Here is a 25,062-nt window from a genome sequence, read left to right as displayed (position 1 = left end):
CACGTGGATGTTGCATGTCTTGGCAATCTCCAAATCTCTGAAGTGCTTGAGATAACATTAATGATGTGCCTTTTCAAATTATTACTGTTGGATATGGTAGAGATTCAGGCATCCAAAAATGTAGCTTGTTGCACAGACCAGTTCATCTGCCCGTAGGATTTCACGTGCCACAGTGAGATCTAAGTTTAAAAAGAAAACCTAAAGATTTCTTAACTTTGTGCTTTATGAAACATTACCATTCTGCTGTTTAACAGCAAAGATCTGTTGGAAAAATAAACTTTAACCAAGTCCAAGTTTTACCTATGTTTAACATGTAAATATTAAGTTTCTGGGTCTCTTCAAAGTCTACATAATATCCCCAAGTACAAGTTACTTATTAACTGATTAAGATAAACTGAGTTTTCATTTGAAAATCTGGTCTTTCCAAAATGGAGGAGAGAATGTTGTTCGCTTTGATGGTCTTTTCCTCACTTGCAGTATTAGCAGAAACTATTGCTCAAAAGGTATTTGCTCTATTTTTACTTTAACAATATCTGGTTTGCTCATTTGGTGATCATGTGATATCATGGTAGCTGGCCAGGTAATGCAGGTAACTCCTCTGCTAACCACCACCTGTGGAGCCTTGGGTGTACTGTGTCATGATTTCAGAGCTTTGGGTTCTTTAAAGGCCTTTTTGGTTGTTTGGGCTGTTATAGTATAAATGTGGTAGGAGAGCATTTGCAGACGTGTCTGCTCATGCTCTTCCCCGGGGATGTAAAATATCAAATTTGAGGGATCAATGGGTCTCCCTCAGCCACTGGATGAGGTTTGGATCTTGACACAATGCCATGACAGCAGGACCAAATGGGGGACCGTAGCGGTGCCAGGAGGCTTCTGACAGGCATTTAATAATTTATATGGAACAGAAAACAGGGGAGTAGACAGTTATTTATACCATCTGGAGGACCAAACTGTGTTTTGTATCATCTCAGGGTGCATGGAACCGGTCTTATTTTAAAAATATCAATATTAGAGAAACAGACAAAGCCTTATGTGGAAGGTTTTTATTTCCATTATGCCTATTCAGAAAAGTGTGAAATGCAACCAAAATGCAGGTGGGTTTCTGGGATGCAGGGACAGGTCTGGTGGCTGCTGTAGCGGTATCTGAGGGCTCTGCAAGAAGCCGTGGATGTGGTGTATGTGCCTGCAGTGCCTTGGGGAGCGGCCACAAGTTGCTCCCCATTGCTTTTGGATGCACACCCAGGGCTGGTCCTCTCCCACCTCCTTCACTAAGGGCACGGCAACACCCCTCACCATGCTGCACTCCACTGCGTGCTCATTTGTGCTGGTCACAGCCTAAAATGCTGCTGGGGCTGGGCAAACGCAGGAGATGAAGGTCCCTGTCCCCTCGTCCCTGCAGCATCCCTTTGGCACATGGCAGTGGGGTGGATTTTGCACGGGGTAAGTTTTGCATGGGGCAAGCTCTTCCTGTGCTGAAGGGTGCTCCATGGGCAGCGATGGCCACCACGTGCCTGTGCTGCCCCAGTGAGCCACGGCTCGGGGCTCCTCAGTCATGGCAAAACCTCCCCTCCAAACATTCCACAGGCAGGTTTGAGCATGGCAGGGCAGCAAACACAAGCAGAGGTGCTTGGGGATACTTGGAAAGCCTTTGGGAAGAGACGCTCCTGGGAGAGACAGTCCCAGCCTGGGCAGGGAGGGCTCCAGGTCAGGGTGGGCAGCAGGCACAGGCACCCAAACTGCCAGGATCAGGAAGTTGTTCTCTTAATGAATATTTTTGGGTTTTATCCCATTGTCCTGGATTGTCAGTAGGCATCAGGAGATGGAGCACACTCTGGCAACATATAATGAAAAAACCCAGCCATCCATTACTCACATGGCACTGACTGTGGCACCTCCTGCCCTGATGCCTGAGCACAAAGCTGTGGTCACAACTTTGTATTGAATGGCCATGTTTAGCTTGATTAAACTTTTGAATTTCAGCCAGTGCCCTACTAAGAAGAGGCCAGTGGATGCCATTAATTGGTGAGCAAAGTACAGGGGATGAATTACTAAAGTAACTGAAGATCAATTAGCCCTTCAAAAGACTTGTGAGTCTGGAAAAGTAAAAATGATCTGCTTTGATGGTGAGCTTTCTTATTTTAATAAACTATTGGACTATTGTGAGGCTGGTGATGTCCAGATCAACTTTTCTTAGTGTCACTGCTGAAACACGGGTAGGACCTTTAAAACAGATGTCCCAGAGGCAGGTGCTCCAGGCAGTTTCCAGTCCAGCCACCTGTGGGGTGTTCCCGGGCAGCTCCAGGACGGTGCCCTCCTCCCTCGAGCGTTGGCAGCCCTGGAAATACCAGACCAGGAGAAACACAAGTGCTCAAAGGGCAGCCCTACTTGTGCAACCAGTGAGGGGTTGAAGACCTGCTAAGCTTCATATGTGACACAAGGCATGGAGCTGAAACACATGCAGCAAAGTCAACAGCTGGGAAAGCAAATAAACAGTCGCAAGAAAAAGCTAGCAGGTCTCTTTTCATGGGTCGAGCGCTTAAGGCGACATCTGATTTTTCTGAGATTTTATATTATTTCATATTGGGGTGACACAACAGCTGCTTCAGAGTACTCAGAAGAGAGAAAACCACAGAAAAAGGCCCAACAGAAGCCTTCTGTGGAACAACATGCAGGTGTAGCTGCAGATTTTGCATGGGGCTGTGGTTGCAGCTGCAGAGATGTGAATAAGCTGATGGCCAGCCTGGTCATGGACAATTCCCCCTCCCCACTGCCGGCCGGACCTTCTGACAGCTCATTCCTTCATCAGACTTTTCCAATAACATCACCCAGGTAAGGACTGCTTAAGAGCAAAACTGAGTGTTTCTGTTTCAGCCTGTTTATTTTTTCCCAGCATGCTATCGAAATCTACAGCCTCCATGTGGACTGCAAGGTCACATCGCGATTTGCTCACACCGTCATCACCAGCAAAATTGTCAACCGAGCTAATGAGTCCAGAGAGGCGACCTTTGAAGTGGAGTTACCCAAGACAGCCTTCATCACCAACTTCTCCATGTAGGACCAGTCCTTACCTGTGGTGTGAAGGAGGCAGCTCTGGGGGCTGGGGGTGGGGTTCATCTTTCTTCTCAGGAGATGCTGAGTAAAAAGCACAGAGTTGAGCTCTGAGGATCCTGCATGAAAAGCTCTGTGGGGCAAAGTAGTAGGCAGCCAAATAGAACGAAGGTGCCTAGGGCCAGGTTCAGGCTGCCTGCTGCACAGAGTGGGTGACAAACATGCTCAGTGGTGGTGTTTCCCAGGCTCCAACCTCCCCGAGACCCTGCACAGAGGAGGGCTGTGTTGTGGTGGTGGCTCCTGGCATCCTCCTGGATGGGGAGGGACATGGGAGCCCCACGGGCCACAAAGTGCAGTGTTCCTCTTGTTTCCTTCCCCAGCACTTTCCTTCTAATATTGATTAATTTTTACGGAAACCAAACAGGTCCATCGATGGCAAAGTATACCCAGGAATAATAAAGGAGAAAGCTTCTGCTCAAAAGGAATATGACACCGCGGTCTCACGTGGGCAGAGCGCCGGCCTTGTCAAGTACGTTGCCATCCTGAGTAAGGCTGCTCCAACCCTCTTCCTTGGCTTGTTTTTTGGCAGTGGGTGGGTTAAACTCTGGAACCAGCCACCTCTCAGCAGGGATAAATATGAAAAGCAGCCTTGGGTTCTTACTGGGAGGGATGGGGTGTGTATATATAGATATACATATATCTGTGATTTATATCTGGTCCCGCAATGGGCTTCAGTGGGAGGTGTTGCCCTGGAACTTGCTGTCATGTGGGAGCACCTTTCTGGGCTGGGCTGGTGCTCAGTCGCTGAGTCTGCCTCCCCACAAGCACAGAAGACCGTGGCAGTTGAGCAGCCATCACGCTTTTGGGATATATTTAACCTGTGCTTCCTATGTATTCAGTCCCAGTTCTACTCGATCCCAGTCTGAGGCATGCAGAGGTTTCTGCTCCATTTCTCAGCTTGCATATGCAGCACCCATGGCACGCTAATGTAATATATGTGATGTTTATAATACCGCTTGCAATGTAAAAGATCTTCTGTGTGATGAACAAGATTTACTGCTACTTTTTTTCTATTTATTCCATGTGGTCCCTTGGTCATTATTAGCACACTTCATAAACTTTGGCCACCACAAACCAAACCTTCCCTGCAGGAGGTAAATCTGTTCTCCAACCCCTCCAGAATCACAGGCAGAAAACTGGAGCAGTTTCACGTGTCCGTCAGCATCGCGGCCGCCAGCAAAGTCACTTTTGAGCTGACGTACGAGGAGCTGTTGAAGCGGCAGCTGGGGAAGTTCGAGCTGCTGATCAAGGTCCGACCGAAGCAGCTTGTTAAGCATTTCCAGGTGAGCTGCCCCGGCGAGGGCTGGGCAGGGAGCAGTGCGGTGGTTCTTGGCTGTGCTCCCTCTGAGATGCTGATGCCAACTTCTTCACTCTCAGATTGATGTGCACATCTTCGAGCCCCAGGGTATACGCTTCTTGGAGACAGACAGCACATTCATGACAAATGAGTTAACTAAGGCGCTCACGAAAGTGCAGAACGAAACCAAGGTAAAGCAGCAGCTGCCAGATGTTACTGCCAGTGGCAGCTTTAAGTTAAGTTGCTTTAAATCTTTTCTTCTGATTGCTTTGCAGGCTCATATTTTATTTAAGCCAACTGTAGATCAACAGAAAATAAATCCTGAACTTGACGAAACCCTCCTCAATGGTGATTTTGTTGTGCGGTATGATGTTAAGAGAGGTGCCACTGCAGGTGATATACAGGTAAAAAAGAAATAGAAATAAAAATGCTTTCAGCTCATAGATACACCTGAATGTGAAGCACAATCTGCAAAACAGCAACATTTACTTTGAAACAGCAGGAGTGACAGGAAAAGCTATTTCCATTAATCCAGGGTCAGCAGGAACTGATGGCAATGTTCAGTAAATCCCCAGACACACCAGGCACATTGCAAGAATGGATCACCCATGAAAAAAAAAAATCAATCATTCAAATTTTGTTTTAATACCAAATCTATATTGCCACTTTATAGATGTCTCTCTACATTCTTTTTTTTTTTTTTTTTTTTGGCTGATCTAAGGGGTATTTGTGGCTTCTCATAAATGACGTTTAGAGGAACGTGATTTATATAAATATCAAAATGACTGCTTGGTTTTATTTTTTGTGGCAACTGAGGCATAACTAAAGAGAGCAGGAACTTAAAAATATTTATGGACAAATGCACATACTAGGGAATAAAATACATTATTTTCCATACCATTTCACTAATGAAGCATACATGGATGTGCTAAAAGATGGCAGTTACAGTCAATGAGCAGAGATGTGCTCATAGGTGATAATAAAGAGGTAATGTAATATATAGTGATAATACAGATATATCATACATATGGCACTGAGGCGTATAATGTATATATTTTATATAAATCAATATGCTGTTCTCTTGTAATTTGCCCTCTACAGATATTCTTGCTTCCAACTAGGAAATATATTTTAATAGTTCTTTGATTTGGGCCTATGTAGAAGACTAGAATGTTGAGCATGCACCCTCCTTCTTGCTATGCCAGAACATTAAGATGCAATATTTATTTAGATGTAATTTTATACATGATTTCACATTCTGTATTTCAGATTGTCAATGGATATTTTGTGCATTATTTTGCACCCCGTGAAATGCCAGTGTTTCCCAAAAATGTCATCTTCGTTATAGATCGAAGTGGTTCCATGGCAGGCAGAAAAATTGAACAGGTAAGTTGCCTCAAAGTAGTAACCTCTGCTTCCATCAGTCACACACACACCACCTTTTGAGGAAAGTGACTGTGAATTTCATTTTGAAACACACGCTGGTTTTGTACACAGCAAAATTTTCAGACATACAGAAATGCTTGAAAAAACATATGCACCGATTTAAGTTACTAAACAGCAACACTTTTCTGATACAGTCATTCTCACAGGTATTGAACATTAAGGCAGAGAGCACTTTTTCTATATCTTTGCAGAATATTTTGCTTCTATTTTTTTTCTTTAATGAAGTTTAAAGAATTAGTCTTTTTACCTTTACTGATGACTGTGTATGTAGCTTTGCTGGAGAGCAAACAAGCCCGCTACAGCCCTCATAGGTGTTTTTTTGTGTCTCTAAGTCAACTGAATCTGCCATTTCTGGTGGTCCTAACCTGAGAAACACCACTAGGACTAAATAAGGGCATTGGGCTGCATCTTGAATAGTGCTGTAGAGAAACCCCCTTATCACACTGCAGTTCCAATCCCGGTTCTGGTGGAGAAATATCACAGAATCACAGAATCGTCTAGGTTGGAAAAGACCTTGAAGATCCTCCAGTCCAACCATCAACCTAACACTGACAGTTCCCAACTCCACCAGATCCCTCAGCGCTATGTCAACTCTACTCTTAAACACCTCCAGGGATGGGGACTCCACCACCTCCCTGGGCAGCCCATTCCAACACCTAACAACCCCTTCTGGAAAGAAATGCTTCCTAATATCTAGCCTAAACCTTCCCTGGCGCAACTTGGGGCCATTCCCTCTTGTCCTATCACTTATTACTTGGTTAAAGAGGCTCATCCCCAGCTCTCTGCACCCTCCTTTCAGGTAGTTGTAGAGGGCGATGAGGTCTCCCCTCAGCCTCCTCTTCTCCAGACTAAACAACCCCAGTTCCCTCAGCCGCTCCTCATACGACATGTGCTCCAGACCCTGCACCAGTTTCATTGCCCTTCTCTGGACACGCTCGAGTCATTCAATGTCCTTTTTGTAGTGAGGGGCCCAAAAAATAGAAATATTCAAAGTGATTGTCTTCTCCTTGGAACAGACGAGGGATGCCCTGTTGAAGATTTTGCAAGATCTCCGCCCAGAAGATCATTTCAGCTTTATCACCTTTAACAGCAAAGTGGCGGAGTGGAAGAGCTCTTTGCTGCAAGCCACCGCAGAGAACGTGGCGAGTGCTGCAGGATTCGTGCAAACTCTTTCTGCTAGTGGAGGTACAAGGCACCACCTAGATGCTTGTAACCACAAACATGCACCCAATATCATATACTGCTTAGAGAAATATTATTTTCATTAGTCATATACTGCCACAGAAGTACCATCAGGCTCACAAGGCAAGTAAGTTTTTAATGCTTATGAGTGATAAGTGGGATAGAAAGGCTGGTTATGGGTGTGGACGGCTTGGTGACTACATTATGATATGGAGAGATGGAGAGATGGTCACATTTATGAACCATAAAAGCCACAAAGTTTTGTTTCAGATTTTTATAACAGAGATGGCTGGAAGATTTCCTGATAGTACATTTTTTTTCTACAGAAACATGGCAATTTACTCAACATTTAACAGCAATTTGCTGGGGGTTTTTTTAACATCAAGGGCCCCCTTGTAAAATAAAAAACATCCGAAGTTACACTCCTGTGTAAGTGACACTACAGAAACAAAATAGTCAAAATAGGCATGAAGGACTTCAACTGCAGCATCACTCAGTGTGCTTTATTATTTAGTTTTAAGCACATCTAAAAGCCTATATCTCCTGTTAATGCTACGCTGTTAATATTAATATATATTTTCTTATCCCAGGCGCTAACACCAATAAGCCCACCTGTGCCCAGCTCTTTTCTTTAATTTCTTAAATGCAGGTTGTTTATTTAAGTGTGTTTATTTAAGCACTTTTTAATGGCTCTAGAGATATTTGTATTTCCCATCACACAAGTGTGGAAAATGCTCCCAAAAGAATACTCCAGCATCACCATTGCAATGTTATACACCGTAATTAAGCCCAGTAGGCTAAACCCCTAAATCCTCATCTCTCTGAAGGATTACTTCCTGCAGAAAACTTTAAACAACTCTGCGGGGCCTCTGCAGATGAAGTGCACCGATTTCTTCAGATGATTATCCTTTTTAGGTGAGTGATGCCTGCTTTCTCATTGCAGGCACAGATATCAATCGTGCCCTGCTGACTGCCGTGAGCGTCCTGGATAAAGCCGAGAGGCTGCCAGAACGGAGCGTCTCCATGATTATTTTGCTGACAGATGGCCAGCCCACTTCTGGTGAGTAAATACTAGCCTCAGTCCTCTCTCTCCTTGACTTTTTTATCTTTTACGCTTGCATCCCAGATGTTGATAGACATAGTCTGTGTTTCAGAAGAGCTTTGGTACAAACAGGCTGGGCTATCACTGGATCTGTGTCAGCGAGAGGATGATTATGAGAGGGCTCTGGCAAGGGCTGCAAGAAGTGATGGCAGAGCCTGCCTGCCCATAACTACACGTCCTTTAGCTGGGAACTGTTTTGCTAAGTACCATTGGCTTCCCACTTCATAAACTTGAGGGAATTGCTGGAGCTACTCCAGGCATAGCTGAAATGTGAAAGTAAATTACTTAGAGCAGAAACATGGACATTTTGCATATATTATGTATGGTCCCATTTGAGAGGTATTGTTTATATTTCTTCACCTCCTTGCCCCAAACTTGAAATATTTTCAAGGTGCCTCTTGTTTTGTGTTCTTTTCCACATCTAGCTCTTAACTAGTGATCATCTGTAATAGCACAAACCAGAGGGTTGAGATAGAAATACTGGGTTAAATAAACAGTAACTCCCAATGCAATGGCACAAACCTCACTTGTTCTGAACAGGAGTTTGTCTAAGTTTCATGTGGCACCAGCATCTCTCAGAGGCCAGCAATATTAATTCAGCTGTAAGCCCTCTAATAAGATCAGTCTGCCTTTCAGATCGTGTGATCCGTACTGCTTTGGGGTTGTTTATTTGTTTGGTTTTTTTAATAAAATTCAGCTCACGGTGCTGTCTGCTCAGCACAGCCACAGTGAGTCTCAAATATCCCCAAGCACGTTGCACATCCACAAGTTGGCTAGAAATCAGGCCAGGGTAGGGTGCCAGGCAAATACATGCAACGTTACTGCATATGTTGCCTTCCTTGGCAAAGCAGGCTGAAAGGGAGAAATCTGAGTTGCTCCCATGATATTGCTACAGGCAGTGACAGTTTCTGCCTGGAAATACTGATAGAGAAGTTCTCCATACGGGGCCATCAGCAGGTCTTCAAATGGGATAAGATGATGGTGTGAAAATCTTTTTTCCTTTGTCACACAAAGGGGCTGGGAGAGAAGCATGGCCGAGTTAATTTGCACTTTGTCTGAATTACACCATTAACCAATACATTCTTCTCTGAATTCACACGTATAATTTTTATGCATGGTACTTGTCTTTCCAGCAGTCGTGTTTCCATCTCTTGTGCTGTTAACTTGTAGTGTGGGTCCCTTTTGTCCCAAAAACTTCCTCTGGCCCCTGTAATCTTGTAAAATATTTTGCGCTTAGCCATGGTGACATGAGTAGAAGTTAGTGAAAGTCATTAAGGGGGAGGATCAGGTTCTGGCACTCCATGTGCAGAGTGGTGCTTTCATCTCCAATTCAGTTAACAGAGTTCTGTCCCGTATATTTTTAATATTTTATTCTGAATTATTTTTAAAAGACTTTAGGCAGAATTTTCCATTAAACCTGCTGCTGTCATTTTGTTCTTTAAAAAACCACAAACAAACAAGGGTATGTTTTTGTTTCAATTACAGGTGAGAGTAATGTGGAAGTAATTCAAGAAAACATTCAGAAAGCAGTCAATGGGAAATATGCTCTTTTTTGCCTTGGCTTTGGGTTTGATGTCAGTTATAAGTTCCTGGAGAAAATGGCCCTAAGCAATGGGGGAATAGCACGTCGTATATATGAAAACGCTGATGCAGCCTTGCAGCTCCAGGTCAGGACTAAGGAATATGCCAGAAAAACCATCCATCAGCTACAGCTTATGTCTAGTCTTAGCAGCAAACCCACGGATTTTCTGAGATGAAGAGTTGGTTTTGAGTTTATCTGTTAATTTTGGGGAGGGAGGAAGGCCATTTTGGGGTATCTTAAGGCTTGTACCCTAACCATGACTGAAAGTTGATGTCCTCCTCAAATCAGCTGCATTTGGACAAACCTGGAAACTCACACTTCTGTACCTCTGCAAAAAGACAAATTGCCCGGGAGATGTGATGGTGGAAAAACTTCTGCTCTTGAGTCTGATTTCAAACTGTTTGAAATACCACTATTGGAAGCTGTTTGTTATGGTTTCCCTAAAAATCAGTGGGTAGTTTGAGGCACCTACAGGCAAACTGGCTCTGCAGTACCACCAGCCTGGGTCTTTCCTGTCCATCTGGAGGGGGCTATAACTTTTGTGACGTTCTCTTTTTTGGGAAGCTGTTTCTACCTGTTTCAGCTGGATGTGCAGAGACTGACTTTACTTAACGTTGGCCCCAGTCCAGAAAAAGAAAGATTAATCTCCAGGATTAGTCAAGCTTAAAAAATCAGATGTGGGAAGTGGCTAAAGCAAAGCACCTAACTGGGTGGGATGGCGATAATGGGGATGGTGCTTGTGTACTTGAATTACCATGGGAAATACAGATTATATGGCATTGCCAGCCTGGCTGGAGAAGGTGTGCTGAACCCTGGGAAGAAACATTTATTTTTTCTAGGTTTGCAGCAGCCGAATAAAAAGCTTTGCTCCCTTCTTTTTAAGGGGCTTTTAGATATTCAGCGTATTGCTTTGCATAATTTTGCAGTCATTTGTGCGTGTTCTCTCTCTCTCTCTCTCTGCTTCTCTTTAGGGCTTTTATCAAGAGGTGGCTACCCCAATATTAATGAAAATTGAAATGCAGTATCCAGAAAATGCCGTTGAGGGATTAACCAAGAACAATTTCAAGCTGTTTTTTGAAGGATCTGAAATTATAGTAGCTGGAAAAATTATCAATGAGCTTGATCTTTTGCCAGTAGAAATTAAGGCTCAGTCAGTAAGTGTTTAGTTTACTAACTGTGAAAAATATATCTCCCTTCTGTCTTTTATGATGCAATAGGAGACTTCAAGAAGTCTTTTGTGTGCAATATATGTTCTCTACATTTGGGCATTTAGCTGTTTTCTCATTTTAGGAAAATATTTGAGAATTCAAACAATTTTCCCCTCCTGAATTTGCTGCAAAAGAAAAACTTTGAAGTATATCCACAAATAAACAAACAACAGTTTTAATCCTTCCAAAACCATAATATTTGGCCTTTCAAGCATTTTTAGGAAACTGGTTTTTATTTTTAGAATGAAGAAGGAAATCTGAATATTCATCTCAAAAATGTTGAAATAGAACAATTTCATTTCCTCCTTTTTTCAACATTGTTTTGAATCCAGAAATATATAGCCAAAATACATGCTGCTTTGGTAGTTTGGAGTTGCATTTTCCAGCAGGAAAGGACAAAATTGAAGGACAAAAAAGGCACTTTGGTACTGAAAGATGTTCTTTTATGTCTAATAATGTGACTATAAAAGAAGTCTGGAACTGTTCTTTTGATGGTCGGTTTTCTCCCATTTCAGCATGCTAGTGACTTGACTCTTAAAGAAGAAGCAAATGTCAAAGAGAAGGAGCAAGTGTTTCAAAATCAAAGTTACATCTTTGGAAATTTCATAGAGAGACTGTGGGCTTACTTAACCATTCAACAGCTTCTGGAAAAATCGTAAGCAACTTTAATGTTTCGTATTACAAATTTCTAACTTCTTAAAACACAAATTCCCTATTCACAAACTATATGATCGGATAAATATAAAGAAGCAGAAATATTTCTGCAGATAATATTAAAAACATAGTATACTGGAAGGATACTACATTACTGTATGAGGAACATGAGGTGCCTTTCAGTTTACGATAGCGCTCTATCATTAAATGTGTGTATATATATGTACATACACATATGAAAACATAATATAAAGTATTCTTCATGACATTACTATGAAATAGATTGTACTTACATGGATTGTGTTGAGCTGTTACACATTCAGAAATGTTGTCTGTAAATAAGTGAATGGCATTAGATAGTAAAGTGAACAGTAAGTATGTCTTGAAGACATTTCATAGATCATGTATCTATTATTTTTATGTATTTGAACTTGTCCGTAATTTCAAGCATGTGAACAGCTGAGTTATCCCAATAAGACTACTCACCCTTCAATAATAAAAGATATCTATTAAGACACAGCTAGCATAAAAATAATCTGAAGACGACCTGCTCATAGTCTCTGTACATTATTTCTTCATCATTAACACAGACTTTAGTATTTCAGCACAAGAAGAGGACCAAAAAACCCTGGAGGTGCAAGCCTTGGAGCTGTCTCTGCGATACAGCTTTGTTACACCCCTCACTTCCATGGTGGTCACCAAACCTGCTGACCAGCAGCAGACAGAGCTGGCGAACAAACCCACCGAAGCTGGTAAATGAGGCATCGAACTGCCCCCCTGAAATATGCTGCTGTTGTTGACCTATACTGGAGGCCATTTTATAGTGATGTGACATGGTAATAAGCCACATCAGTGGCAGGATTTCAGGGATTAGCTTCCTTTCAAAATAATATGTACAGGATTTTTTTAAAAGGTGAAGTGGTGAAATGGACACTATTCTTGAAATGTAAAACAGTTTTTTTAAATATGAACTAAAAGTAATTTAACAGTTGTTACTCAGCATTCCTGCCTCTGCAAAGGGATTCTGTGCTTTTCTCTGTAGCATTAAATTGGAAAAATGAATGCAGGGGAGAAAGCATGCCATCGGTAGAGTCTTGCATGTGCTCTATCTACCTATCCTTTAACACAAAAAATGCTCATCACCTGAAGCAAAACACCCACTTGCCCCAGTTTTCTGGTTTGCACATGGGTAAAGTCATTTGGTGTTGCTGATATAACACTAACCTGTCTCTCTTCCTTGTGTTAGATAATGAGAAGCCCAGGATTTTTCCAGTAGGAGGTAAATTTTTCTTCTTTACCAGTAGTATATTTCCATAATGATCTCTAATGAAGGAAAAAAAAAACCAAAACCAACCAAAAGAGCCCATGGTGGTTGTTCTATAGAGGGAAATATCTGAGACTTGGAAAAATATGTGAAGCAAAACGTAAGTGACTGCCAAGGTCTGGGCAGGGTTTTGGGTAGATAACATGGTCAAATGTTCCATTCAGAAAGTCTCGAAGGCCAATATTGTCTTTACTCATAAGGAAAAGTAGTTCTTCAGGTGAACGGTGCTAATGATATTTTCTGCTTCTTCCTACCATGTGCGAAGCATCTGTCAAAAAATTAAGACACTTTGGAAGTACTTCTGAGGATGATTTAGGTATTTTTTTTCCTCTCTTTCTGGAAATGATAGATCTGTTTGAATATTAATTTTAAAATTCCAGCATTATTAATCTGATAATCTCAGCTCTGATAATACATCATAACAGCAATGCTTTAGGTGAAAAGCCCTGCTCTACTTCTTTCACAGAAATGTATTGAGGCAATTGTAATGCTGCCCCACTCTCTGAAGGTTACCTGTTTCAAAGTGGCACTGGGAGTTGGATAGCAGAAAACTCCCTGCCCAGAAGCACAGCCCAGCGACCACCCTGCCCTGCTCAGAGGGCACCAGGCCTTGGTGCTGCCCTTCCCTCAAAGCTCCCTCTGGCTGCAAGAGGGGAGGAGGTTGGGGCCACCCCTGCAGCAGGCCCTGTGTCCACAGCAGGTGCCAGGGTGTGACGGCTGGGCGGGCACGGCTGCTCGAGGGCACAGCGACGTCCCCACTGGCTCTGAGGCTGGTGCCTGCCAGAGCATCACTGAGCACCGCCGCTCTCTGTCGTGATGGACCTGCAGAGCTGGAGTGGCCAGGGAGGAGAAGGGGCAAACGGGATGCTGGGCTACTGGGACCCGGGGAGGTTTTGATGTGCTCTTTTGGGTGTTGCTGCAATTTCTCCTGTTGAGCTTATCTGATTTTTAACTGCCGGTAAAAGCTCTTGACTGGGGCTGCAGCACTCCAGAGAGAGTACACTGCGAGCCTGTGCTGGTGCTGTAGCTCCCTGTGGGGCTGGTCCCTTTGCAGAGCCCCCCATGCTCCCTTCCCCCAGAAGCACCCGCCTCACACCAGGGACGGGTCACCACTCCTCACCTCCCCGGCCCCACGCTCACAGCAGATGCAGCCCCCGCATCTAGCAGACACTCAAATCCCTTTTTGCAAATCCCTTCCTCACAGAGTTCATAGTAGTTTTTGTCCATTTCCATCCTTTGGCTGGAAATACTTTCCAAGGACCAGTGCTCACGTTCTGTGGGCTTCATTACTGCAGATAGTTCACTTTGGGAAGGGAAGATGCAGCTGGAGAATTACAGATTTGATGTTTGAAACACTCCTGTAAAATATGTAATACAATCATGAATAGAATACAGATATTCTCTTTTCTTTCTTCAGATGCTTATAGACTAAGGAGTGGATCACCTTCTGGTAAGTGCTCCTCCTTTGTTTTTATTCAGAGTAATTTTATAAAGTTCATGTCATATGTAGGTTCATAGCAACATTAATAAATACATTTTGGTTGTAGATGCCCACTTGATATACAATTTAGGTTTTATTACATGTATTTTAGTTCACAGACATTTTATAATGAACTATAAAATTTTGAAAACAATCTTGGTCCCTTTTCAGAAATAAAAAACTATTATACCTCCTGTAAATAAATGTGAAAGATCTGGAAAAGCATATAGTAGTAAGCTGAAGGAAATGGGTGTAAAAAACGTAATTTACCAGTCCTGGGGTTTGCTGTGTGAAGCCAATGTGGAACACAGCTGTCTGTACGATGACAACGCCTGTCCTGCAAGGAGGAAAGCCCAGGGCCCTGCAGAGACAGAGCTTGACATCGCTGAGAGCTCCCATAGTGCTGAGCAGAGAAGGCGCTGGCTGCTGCCTGCATAGGATCCACACACGTGCACCCAGGACTGTATCCAAAAAAGTCAGTGGGCAACAAGCAGGAGGGGTTCCCTGTTTTACAAGCTGTGGAGGAAGATGCAAGGCATGACCCCAAACAAATGAAACATTGGAAAAACCTTTTATTTCAGGTCGATGGCGCTCTGAGCCCCAATCTGGCAGCAACAAGAAGCTGTTGTCAGTAGGTAGTTATTCACAGTCGCGTGCGAGAGGACCTGGGGTGGGCGTGCTGAGTTCAGTGCTACCTAGCAGCTGTTGAAAATGCAGCTCTAAACCCTCCCATATCTCAGGCTGAGCATGCCCCAGTGGCACAGTCATTCCTAAGAGAAATAGGCACTGGACATTGTTCTTTTTTCCCCAATTGGGACATCTTGTTTTAAGCAAAGCTCTCTGTAGAAGTCAGTGAAGAGCTCTGCTAAAAAGGCATCTGTTAGTATTCACAGAATCACAGAATGGTTGGGGTTGGAAGGGTTAAAGCCCATCCAGTCCCACCCCCCTGCCCTGGGCAGGGACACCTTCCACCAGCCCAGGTTGCTCAAAGCCCCTTCCAGGGTCGGGGCAGCCACAGCTGCTCTGGGCAACCTGTGCCAGGGCCTCACCACCCTCACAGTAAAGAATTTCTTTCTTCTATCTAATCTAAATCTACCCTCTTTCAGTTTAAAACCGTTACCCCTCATCCTATCCCTATACACCCCGATAAAGAGTCCCCCCCCACCTTTCCTGTAGCCCCTTTAAGTACTGGCAGGCAGCTCTAAGGTCTCCCCGGAGCCTTCTCTTCTCCAGGCTGAACATCCCCAACTCTCTCAGCCTGTCCTCACAGGGGAGGTGCTCCAGCCCCCTGAGCATCTTCGTGGTCTCCTTTGGACCCGCTTGAGCAGGGCCATGTCTTTCTTGTTCTGGTGCCCCCAGATCTGGACACAGCACCGCAGGGAGGGTGTCATGAGAGCGGAGTAGAGGGGGAGGATCCCCTCCCTCGACCTACTGGCCACACTTTTGATGCAGCCCAGGACACGGTTGACTTTCTGGGCTGTGAGCACACATTGCTGGCTCATGGTCAGTTTTCCATCCACTAGTACCCCCAAGTCCTCCTCCTCAGGGCTGCTCTCAATCCACTCCTCACCCAGCCTGGATTTGTGCTTGGGATTGCCCTGACCCATGTGCAGGACCTTGCACTTGGCCTTGTTGAACTCCATGAGGTTCACACGGTCCCACCTCTCCAGCCTGTCCAGGTCCCTCCAGATGGCACATCCCTGCCCTCCAAGGTGTCGCCCGCACCACACAGCTTGGTGTCATTGTCAAACTTGCTATTCTTCCTGGTTAATTAGCTGACTTAAAGAAAAATGTTTCATTAAACTCTTCTTGCTAATTTTAAGTATTTCAGTTGCCAGGCTAAGAGAAAAAATGAGACCACAACCTCTTGGTAAGTAATACATATACCAGTCCCATTTTAATCATTACTATAACTGTAATTTTTCTGACAGCATCAACTCCATGAAAACCCTTTACCTCTTCTTGCAAACCTTGGCTGGTTCTTTCCACATAAGTGAAAAATATCCCAGTATCTCATGAGAAAGCCTCTCTGCCTCGAGGATATAACCACCAACAGAAATGTAGAACAACAGATCTTCAGCCTCAGCTTTTTTAAGAGCTCATTCTCTAAGTTTAAAAATCTGTTGTCTTCATTCATATCAAGATGCTGTGTCTGGGTGTGCTTTTGAATAATTATTACTGTGTTGATTTTAATCATTCTATTCTATAAAAGCTATAAGCAATATTTTAGGTATAAATTAATTAAGAATTTTGCTGTGCCTATCCAAAGGGCAGAGGCTAGATTTTCTTTGTTGCTAACATTGTTCTTCTGGCTTTTCAGCCAATGAATATCCACAACTTCTCTTGCAATTACCCAAACAAAATGAAACAATCTGCTTAAATACTGATGGAAAAGCACATCCCTCTGTCCACCTGCTGTCAGATCCGGAGCAAGGTGAGTAAGCCATATTATCCGTGATACCAAGGACAAGGAGAGTCACTTCAGTCTATAAGAGCAGTTGGTGTCTTTGGGAATAACCCCCTTTTGTGAAGGGCCATATCATACCTGCTGCCTTGCAGTGACCGGAGAGGCTGTGGTTAATGTTTCCTTTCTGTTAGGCAATATTAACTTTCACTGTGCAACAGCTGAGGGCACTTCTCACTGGTCTGTTTGTAGGCCACCTCCGTGGCCTTCAGGCTTTTCCCCTGTCCAGCCCTTTGGAGCTTCTGAGGACCTTAAACCCCATGGTCCTTACGTGCTAAGGGAAAGATGCTTGCTTTTAAAGCACTGCATTTTTTCTGTTGTCTTGCACCCAGAGGATTCATGGCCCCAAGCACCAGTTGACACCTGCTCTGATTATGGAGCAGAGCCACCTCTGTGAGACGAGGTGGCAATGTGGGGTTAAACAGATTCTGGTGACCCCACTGCAGCCTTGGGAGCACACGGATCTGAAATCCGGACTACTGTGCCTCCCAAAACTAGATTTGAAACCCTTAAGTTGCCTTAGCAACAAAGCTGAAGCAGTTTTATTAAGATCAGTCATACTTTATAAACAGGGTCACTTGACAGATTTGTGTCAATGTTATTAAAGGACTCACTGTGACGGGGAAACTCGGGGACAGAACAAATCACTTTGTGCAGTTTGAAATTAACTATGTGAATCCCCCTGCGCAAATCCATGTCTCCACGGATGAGATCGTCCTAAGGCACAATAACGAGAGCACTTGGCTGCCGTGGACGGAGTCAGCCACCTCCACTGTTCAGGGGTAAGAAACATCACCCCATCCTGTCCCAAACTTGAGAATGTGACAGATCTTTTTTTCATCCACTCCTCCACTTTCACATTTGCTTCAAGTAAGTGCTTCCAAATGTCCTTATCCGGTGAGTAACTCAGCCTGAGCAGAAGCAGGGTAGCTTCGCAATCCCCCATTTTAAATACAGAGAACAAAAAAGGTTTGATTTTAATTCTCCATGACTGTGTAAGAGAATCAAAACTACTGTACCACCGCCTGCCTTTCTGCTTCGACATCAGAGACAGAACATTTATCTGCAAAGAAGAGGACCCGCTGCGGCACATAGCAGCCCCTGTGCCACCACTGTGCCGGCTGCCACCAGGCACTTTGTGTTCCTCCAGCTGCAGAGCCAGTACTGCAAAGTGATGGCTTTGACATTTATTGTCTCTTTTATACATCAGTTGGCTCCACACAGGCTGAAGTTTTCTTTCTCCTCGGTTTTAGCAATAACTCACATCTGGGCAGCTGGCATTTTTTATGGGAAGGCATGAAGTGTTTGAATAGCTGTCTGTAACTAAATGCCCACAGTTGGAGAAAGGGTACATTAAATGTAGACTTCATTTGTTGGACTAATTAGAGCAGGATCCTTCACTACCACAAGAAAGAGTGGAATGTAGCTAGTTCCATCAGTGTTTTTGCATTGCCGGAATAAACCTCCAGGAGGATCTGCTGTTGGTCTGGGGCAGACAGGACGCACGGCACTGCCTCCCTTATATGCAGTTCTAGACAATAACAGAAGTCCTAAAACAACTGCTTTCAATTATTTTTGTAATCCAAATGGAGCCAAGAACATGCTGGATTTATGCCCCTCTATAATTTGTTGTCTGCCAAGCAGAATGATCCTCCTGCTTCAAACCAGCAGCCGAGCCCTTGCAACCGCAGCGCTTTGTACACCAGTGCGGGTGGCTGTGCTTTGTCTAACCTGATCTGCAAGGGAGAAAAATAACAGTGGATGTTTGTGTTCTGCAAGCCCACCTTGGGTCAAAATAAAATTAATGGGTTAGGAGAAAAGCAGGGTCTGAAAAAAACCTGTGAAATATCCAAGAAAAAAATATGTGACTTTTTCATAAAATAGATTGAGTTATTTTATCTAGTTTACCTTTTTTCTCATTAAAATGATGAAAAAATAATCTTTTTTTTTTTTTTTTCCCATCCAAGCATTTCTTGTCATTATGGATAATAAGGTGTTCTCATCAGCAAAACATTCTTTTCCATTGATGTATTTGTGTGTAACTTGATACAGGAAAGATCTGTTGTGCAGCATAGAGAGAAAAGATATGCTGCTTAATATTTTCTATCTTAAAAATAACCACCAACAGATCATGAAAAATGCAATTGCAAAGAGACAAACAGCAAAAATGAAATTATTTTCATTAATTAATTTCAGCTAGTTAAAGACATAATTCTTTCTTCATATTCTTCTTGGAAATAATGTCATCATTTACTTCCTAGGCTGAGAGTCTCAGTTGAAAAGGGAAGGAGCATTACAGCATCATTGTCTGATACAGTCACAGTAAAAATTTCCTTTGTAAAGTTTCCAGACGATTTCCTTGGGCTGTATTTCTTGAACACCAACCGTTTTTCTGACAAAGTCAGTGGAGTTCTGGGTATGTATCATTACAGATGTATGCAGCAAAGAAGGATGAACTTGTAACTAAGCTCCTGAAATGAGAATATAGTGGCGGGGGGGGGGGGGGGGGGGGGCGGGGGTTCAGCCACATTGTAAGCCCTTATTCAGATTTTATTTCCCTGGGTCCTGACAAGCTCTCATGAAGAGCAGTCAGCAGGCAAGGCAGCAGCAATGCTGTATTTCAGGGGGTTCTAGAGAAACTTTGCATTTAATTTATTCTTTTCAGACATTTAACATCACCTTTTACTGCACAGCAATCCCGTCTTACCCTGGAAATGTAACACAATGCTTCTCTGCTCACCAGTGGCACAACCCTAAATAGACTGTTATCGGTTTAGAAAATGTTAAAATAAGACTAAAATAATAGTTGGGCTTAACCTCAATAGTGCTGTGGAATGATATAATTTATGCAGCAAATTCATTTGATGTCCAGTAATGATTATAAAAAATGGACATAAAATTGTAAACAATCAGGGTTACAAAATGAAAGCCAGCTGGTCCTCAACTCCAAAAAGTCTGATGGGACTAAAGTTGAAGTTGTTTCAAAAACTTTGCAAATGGAGAGGCTGCATGTTCTAAAAAGAAAAAAAAAATATAAAAGTGACAACCCCTCAGAGTGAGGCTGAATCTCTCTGTGGAGGAGTGTTAGGGATAGCAGGAGATCCCAGCAGAAACAGAGGAATTTTCCTAACTTACCAAGAGAGCTTCCAAATGTGGTCTTTTTTTGTTTGTTTTCTGAGGCAGATGGCTGCTTTCCTAGTGTTATAGCTACCATTTGGGGTAAATGAACAACAAACTCAGATGTTTTGTATTTTTAAATAATTTGTGTGTCTGTTGCTTAGGTCAATTTTATTCAAAAGCACAATTTGAGAGTAATTCCAACATCAATCAGAGAGCTGACGAAAGACTCTTAAGTGTGTCTGGATCCGAGCACAGAGTTACCAGGTAACAGATAAGGGATAAGGGTGAGCGACGCGAGTGCTCTGAGATGTATTTTATCAGCTGATACCAGAGATCAAAAGAAATGAAACTAAGGGAGTATCTGTAAGAATACACCTCTTCGGTGTAAATAATAGGCACTTGTGCTTGAATTTTTCTCTAACAGTCTGAATTGGTTGCTCAAGCGATGCCACAGGACTCAAGGCTCGTATATCATAGCAGGGAAAATCATACCCTGGGGGTACGGTTTGCATAAAAAAATGCCAAATCAAGTAAGGTTCTGCTGCTTCATTTACATGGATAAGGGAGGGGTTTTCCTCAGTTGGAATTATTTTTACACTTCACTTGCTTTTAGTAAGTGTCTGTGATGCGGGAGCGATGCTGCGAGCATGCAGCTTCTGTTCGCTGTCCCTGTGTGTCCCTCACTGCTGCCTCTGCCTCGGGGAGCGGAGAGGTGCCAGCTCTGCCCTCGCACAGGCCCTCTGACTCTGCAAACGTCAGGTCCATTCTGGGCTTTGCTTATTTTATCACAAATTTTTCTTGTTTTGATTTTGTTTCAGGCAATACAAGAAAGATTACAGGCTTGAGTCAACCAGTGATCCTGTTTCCTGCTGGTCAATAGATGTAACCCCCTAGAAAAGAGTATTCTGGGAAAGAGAACTATGCAAATGATGCTCTTCCAAATATTTTTGACACTTTCTCTCATCAAGAAAGCCACACAGTTAAAACCTTACCTGTTACTATATATAAATGTCACAAATCTTTTAACTCAAAATAATTATACTTCCAAGATGAGAACGTGCTTGCTTGTTGTTTGTTATTTTAAAACGGTTTCTAACATTCAGAGGGTTATGTTGTCGAAGGTTTATGTGAATGAACTAAATAAAATTGACATTATCATCTCACAGTTTGATATGGACACACAGACTTAGGTCTACAAATAAAAATAAGTACTGGCGTCACCCAATCCAACACGTGTCATGAAAACAGTAACAGATTTCTAACATTGAATACCCTCTATCCAGTTACAAATGACAGTGGTATTGAATTATGTGTTTTGTAAAAAGAGTATGAAGTTTAAAGCAGTGTTTAAGTCAGAAATAGCGTGGCCAGCAGGGACAGGGAAGTGATCTTGCCCCTGTACTTGGCACTGGTGAGGCCGCACCTCGATTACTGTGTTCAGTTTTGGGCCCCTCACTACAAAAAGGACATTGAATGACTCGAGCGTGTCCAGAGAAGGGCAACGAAGCTGGTGAAGGGTCTGGAGCACATGTCGTACGAGGAGCGGCTGAGGGAACTGGGGGGGTTTAGTCTGGAGAAGAGGAGGCTGAGGGGAGACCTCATCGCCCTCTACAACTACCTGAAAGGAGGGTGCAGAGAGCTGGGGATGAGTCTCTTTAACCAAGTAACAAGCCATAGGACAAGAGGAAATGGCCTCAAGTTGCGCCAGGGAAGGTTTAGACTGGATATTGGGAAGCATTTCTTTCCAGAAGGGGTTGTTAGGTGTTGGAATGGGCTGCCCAGGGAGGTGGTGGAGTCCCCATCCCTGGAGGTGTTTAAGAGTAGAGTCGACATAGCGCTGAGGGATCTGGTGTAGTTGGGAACTGTCAGTGTTAGGTTGATGGTTGGACTGGAGGATCTTCAAGGTCTTTTCCAACCTAGACGATTCTGTGATTCTGTGTTACTTGACTGTTTCTCTCATGTTTTACTTTATGGAGGAAGAAGGCCCCAGTCTTGCTGTATTAGGGTTCTTTTGAAGATCGTTCTGTAACAACGTTCAAAGCTGATGAAATTAGCACTAAGAGCATGAGTGGGATGGCAGCCACCACTGGCTGTAGTCCCGTTCATTGTTGCAAAGTTTCTGAGGCTCTGTTTTAAAAACATCTGCAAAACAAACACTGACTTGTTGTGAAACAGACCTCTGACTTGTTGCAAAAGGCAGCATTTCAACCCTGAAATTTAGCAGCTTTTTTTGGCACTGTTTCATACAACATTTTGCAAACTTTGGAAGATGTTTTACAAACAACGAACAACTCAAAACAACATGTGGTGCATGGAGGTAACATTTCAGAGGAAACATAGAAGCTTCTGCCTGTGGAATGCATGTTGCAGTTTTAGTCTTTGGGGTTTTTTTCATAAATTTTAATTCCAAAATTATTTTAGTTTTGGAATTTCAGTTCCTTTGAACAATGTATCTTCTATGCCAACATTTTAGAAGGTTTAACAAAAGTTGCTTTCTATTCTGCCAATAATATATAACTGGAAAACCCTTATTATTTTAAAGCAATGTACTAAAAGAGAAGCAATTTCTTGCCAAAGTCAGAAAGATAAAGCAAACTATGTAATTAGAAGCCTGTTTTTTAGAAGAACTGTGTAGACACAATGCCAAGACACATTTGTGTGAATTGCTTGTACTTCCGAGATGCAGATTTGGCTGGACAAATTACACGACAGACAATGTGGAATTTGGAAACTGGAGACACCAGATTGCTTGCTTCGCCACATCATAAACAGGCTTACCAGTTTGAAAAGCAGATTGTTTCCCTTATAAATGAACTTGATATTTGAATTACGTGCTGTTGATGCTGGATTTTGTCAGTGGACTTACTGCAATTTTTAAAAATCCCTGCTTCCAGCCACAGGGTGCCTGCGCATCACCCCCTCCACCTGCCTGCGAACCGCAGGGACAGCAAACAGCGCCGCCGAACTAGGGAGCACCGAGGCGTGGCTGGAGGGTCCCCTCCGCTATAGGCAAGGCTCAGGTGTGCACAGGCCGTTCTTGGGAGCTGCTCTTCTAATCCATCCGCTAAAACCTGCAGCGCCTGAGGTTCCCCAGCCGCCCCGGCAGCCTCCTGTCCTGTTAATGCAGTTCTCCCTTGCTGCAGAGCGGCAGACTCTGCTAACCCTGACAGATGGGAACAAAACCAGATGTCAGCCTTCCTCACAGCAACTTCTACAGAGTTGGGGTTTGTTTTTTTTTTTTTTTCCCCTTCTTTCTACAACTTGTCCGCAAAGCCGTTCCTACCCTCTGGACTGCATCCAGTTTGCCAGCGCTGTGTTGAGGTGCTGTGCCCGGAGCTGCTCAGGGGCTGCACCCCGGGGCTGTCCCCGCTGACGGAGCCTCCCGGGCCTCAGGAGAGGTGCTGGCTGGCTGCACCCGGGAACACCTGCCTTCTGCAGCAGCCCCTGTCGCCCGTGGGCCCGGGCACAGCAGCTCCCAAATCCTTTCCGCAGTGCTTCTTCCCCTGTGCACACGTGCTTTCCACTCCGTAAGTATGTTCCATTTCACTCTTTTCCACTTGAGTTGTGTCTTAATACGTTGTTTAGTCACTCTCCTCCTGTCCTTTCCAAGCCCCGAAGTGAGTTCTGATGGGCTTCCGATTTCCTACGCTCCCTTCCCTTGCTCAAGAAGCTGAAGGCAGACACAGTAATGAATATTTTGCATTCTGTAATTCCGAGGCAGAATATACAGTGTATCTCACACCCTTCTCTTTTAACCAGAATTGTACCAGTCGGCAGTAGTAAAATTTTTATCTAAGTGTAAGCATCGGTCTGCTACTTCTCTCTCTCCTTATTGTCACCTTTAGCTACATTTGCAGTTAACCCTCTCGTTGCAGGAATCTTGGAAGAACTACATATTAAAAAGAGGATTCTTCTATCTCCCCCAGTCTAAGTGGGAGTTTCTCAGGCTGCCACAGAAGCCAGGCCAAAGCAGACTTAGAGCCCCTGAGGTCAACTTCTGGCTGACAATTCAGTCACAGCCGACAAGACTCCTGCCACCTCCGGAGATTTGCCCCATCCCCACAAATTAATTAGGAAAGCTCTGGCTCAGGCTGTGCCCAGTATTGCCTTGTGCCTAAATGTTTCCAGCCAGGTAGGTGAAGATCTGCTGTCCACTGCTGTGGTTCTTTCTTTTAATGGAGCAAGTTGATGGCAGTCCCACAGCTCCTATCTTGGGACCCAAAATGGGCCATTGCTTTATTTCATTCCATCTATTTCATTATCTTAGAATAAAAACTCAGAACCATGTAAACTTAGCCTTACTATTTAAAATTTTCTGGTCTTCTCTCAGCCCTTCCTGTTTCTCTCCCCACCTCCCTCATTTTTCAGTAACTTATTACCTTCTGTAGAAACTACTGGGTTCTTCCATCAATTTTGTCTGAATTTAGCAGGCAGAGATATCTAGCCACTGTGACACACCCCCTCCCCGCAAGAACTGATTTTTTTTTCTTCCTCTACAAAACCTCTGCTTTTAGTAAAGGATTTTCTTCCTGGAGAAGGCCTGTTTGTCCCGTAAATTTAACAGTAAGTATATTTTTCCTCTATTTTTTTCCTCTTTGATTCTTCTGTTGCATTTTTGTTCACCTCGACCTTTGTTCTTTCAGTTTAACCCACCACATCTTACCTCATCTCTGTGTTTTTCCCACTACACTCCTCTTTCCTCATGTGTGTCTGCATTCTAGTTTCCCACACCCTTTCTCTCCTTGTCATATAACAGTAGGGAAATTTTCGACTTTGCCGTATAAGACTACAATTGCCTTGCTATGGCTGTTTTGATTAAAAGAAAACTTGAAGTAAACAAGAAATATGCTTATTTTTGCTTTAGAACTAATAGCTTACAATTTCTTCCAGTACAAAATGAATATATAAATAAATGAGACACTTCTTGCCCTGAAATACATACATAAACTCTGTTGTGGGAACAGAGGGAGGAATTTTACTGGAAGACACTAATGGCATTTCAATAATAGGTCTTACACAAAAAAAAAAGATGCTGTCTGAAAGACAGCTACTATTACTTAAATCTGAGTGCTGTTTGGAACTGTGGTATCCCATT

The 25,062-nt window shown here is 43.4% G+C and overlaps 1 protein-coding gene across 3 annotated transcripts; it reads left to right on the top strand.

The window, feature by feature from the left end:
• The first annotated feature begins 428 nt into the window (after positions 1 to 428).
• Positions 429 to 21,130, top strand: ITIH4 (inter-alpha-trypsin inhibitor heavy chain 4). Of its 3 annotated transcripts, XM_074835836.1 has the most exons (23): positions 429 to 503; positions 2,891 to 3,051; positions 3,473 to 3,577; positions 4,229 to 4,391; positions 4,486 to 4,596; positions 4,681 to 4,809; positions 5,675 to 5,791; positions 6,868 to 7,036; positions 7,977 to 8,093; positions 9,621 to 9,802; positions 10,689 to 10,871; positions 11,441 to 11,580; positions 12,177 to 12,331; positions 12,826 to 12,858; positions 13,169 to 13,219; positions 14,321 to 14,353; positions 14,965 to 15,018; positions 16,215 to 16,253; positions 16,704 to 16,817; positions 17,455 to 17,629; positions 19,109 to 19,263; positions 20,129 to 20,231; positions 20,786 to 21,130. In XM_074835836.1, exons 1-23 carry the CDS (start codon positions 429 to 431, stop codon positions 20,859 to 20,861), a joined length of 2,640 nt encoding a protein of 879 aa, XP_074691937.1. In that variant the 3' UTR covers positions 20,862 to 21,130. The 3 variants fall into 3 exon arrangements, with proteins under 3 accessions (XP_074691937.1, XP_074691938.1, XP_074691939.1); XM_074835837.1 differs by lacking the exon at positions 13,169 to 13,219; XM_074835838.1 differs by lacking the exon at positions 14,965 to 15,018.
• Positions 21,131 to 25,062: the final 3,932 nt, after the last annotated feature.

Source organism: Strix aluco, chromosome 11 (assembly GCF_031877795.1).
Source record: "Strix aluco isolate bStrAlu1 chromosome 11, bStrAlu1.hap1, whole genome shotgun sequence".
NCBI lineage: Eukaryota > Metazoa > Chordata > Aves > Strigiformes > Strigidae > Strix > Strix aluco.
This window is presented reverse-complemented; position numbering and strand designations above follow the sequence as displayed.

Excerpts from the sequence above, each read along its gene's own strand:
- ITIH4 (XM_074835836.1), top strand. The coding sequence starts at position 429 with ATGGAGGAGAGAATGTTGTTCGCTTTGATGGTCTTTTCCTCACTTGCA. Across the intron at positions 4,597-4,680 it reads AAGTGCAGAACGAAACCAAG|GCTCATATTTTATTTAAGCC; the intron begins GTAAAGCAGCAG and ends ATTGCTTTGCAG. Across the intron at positions 14,354-14,964 it reads AAGGAGTGGATCACCTTCTG|GTCGATGGCGCTCTGAGCCC; the intron begins GTAAGTGCTCCT and ends CTTTTATTTCAG.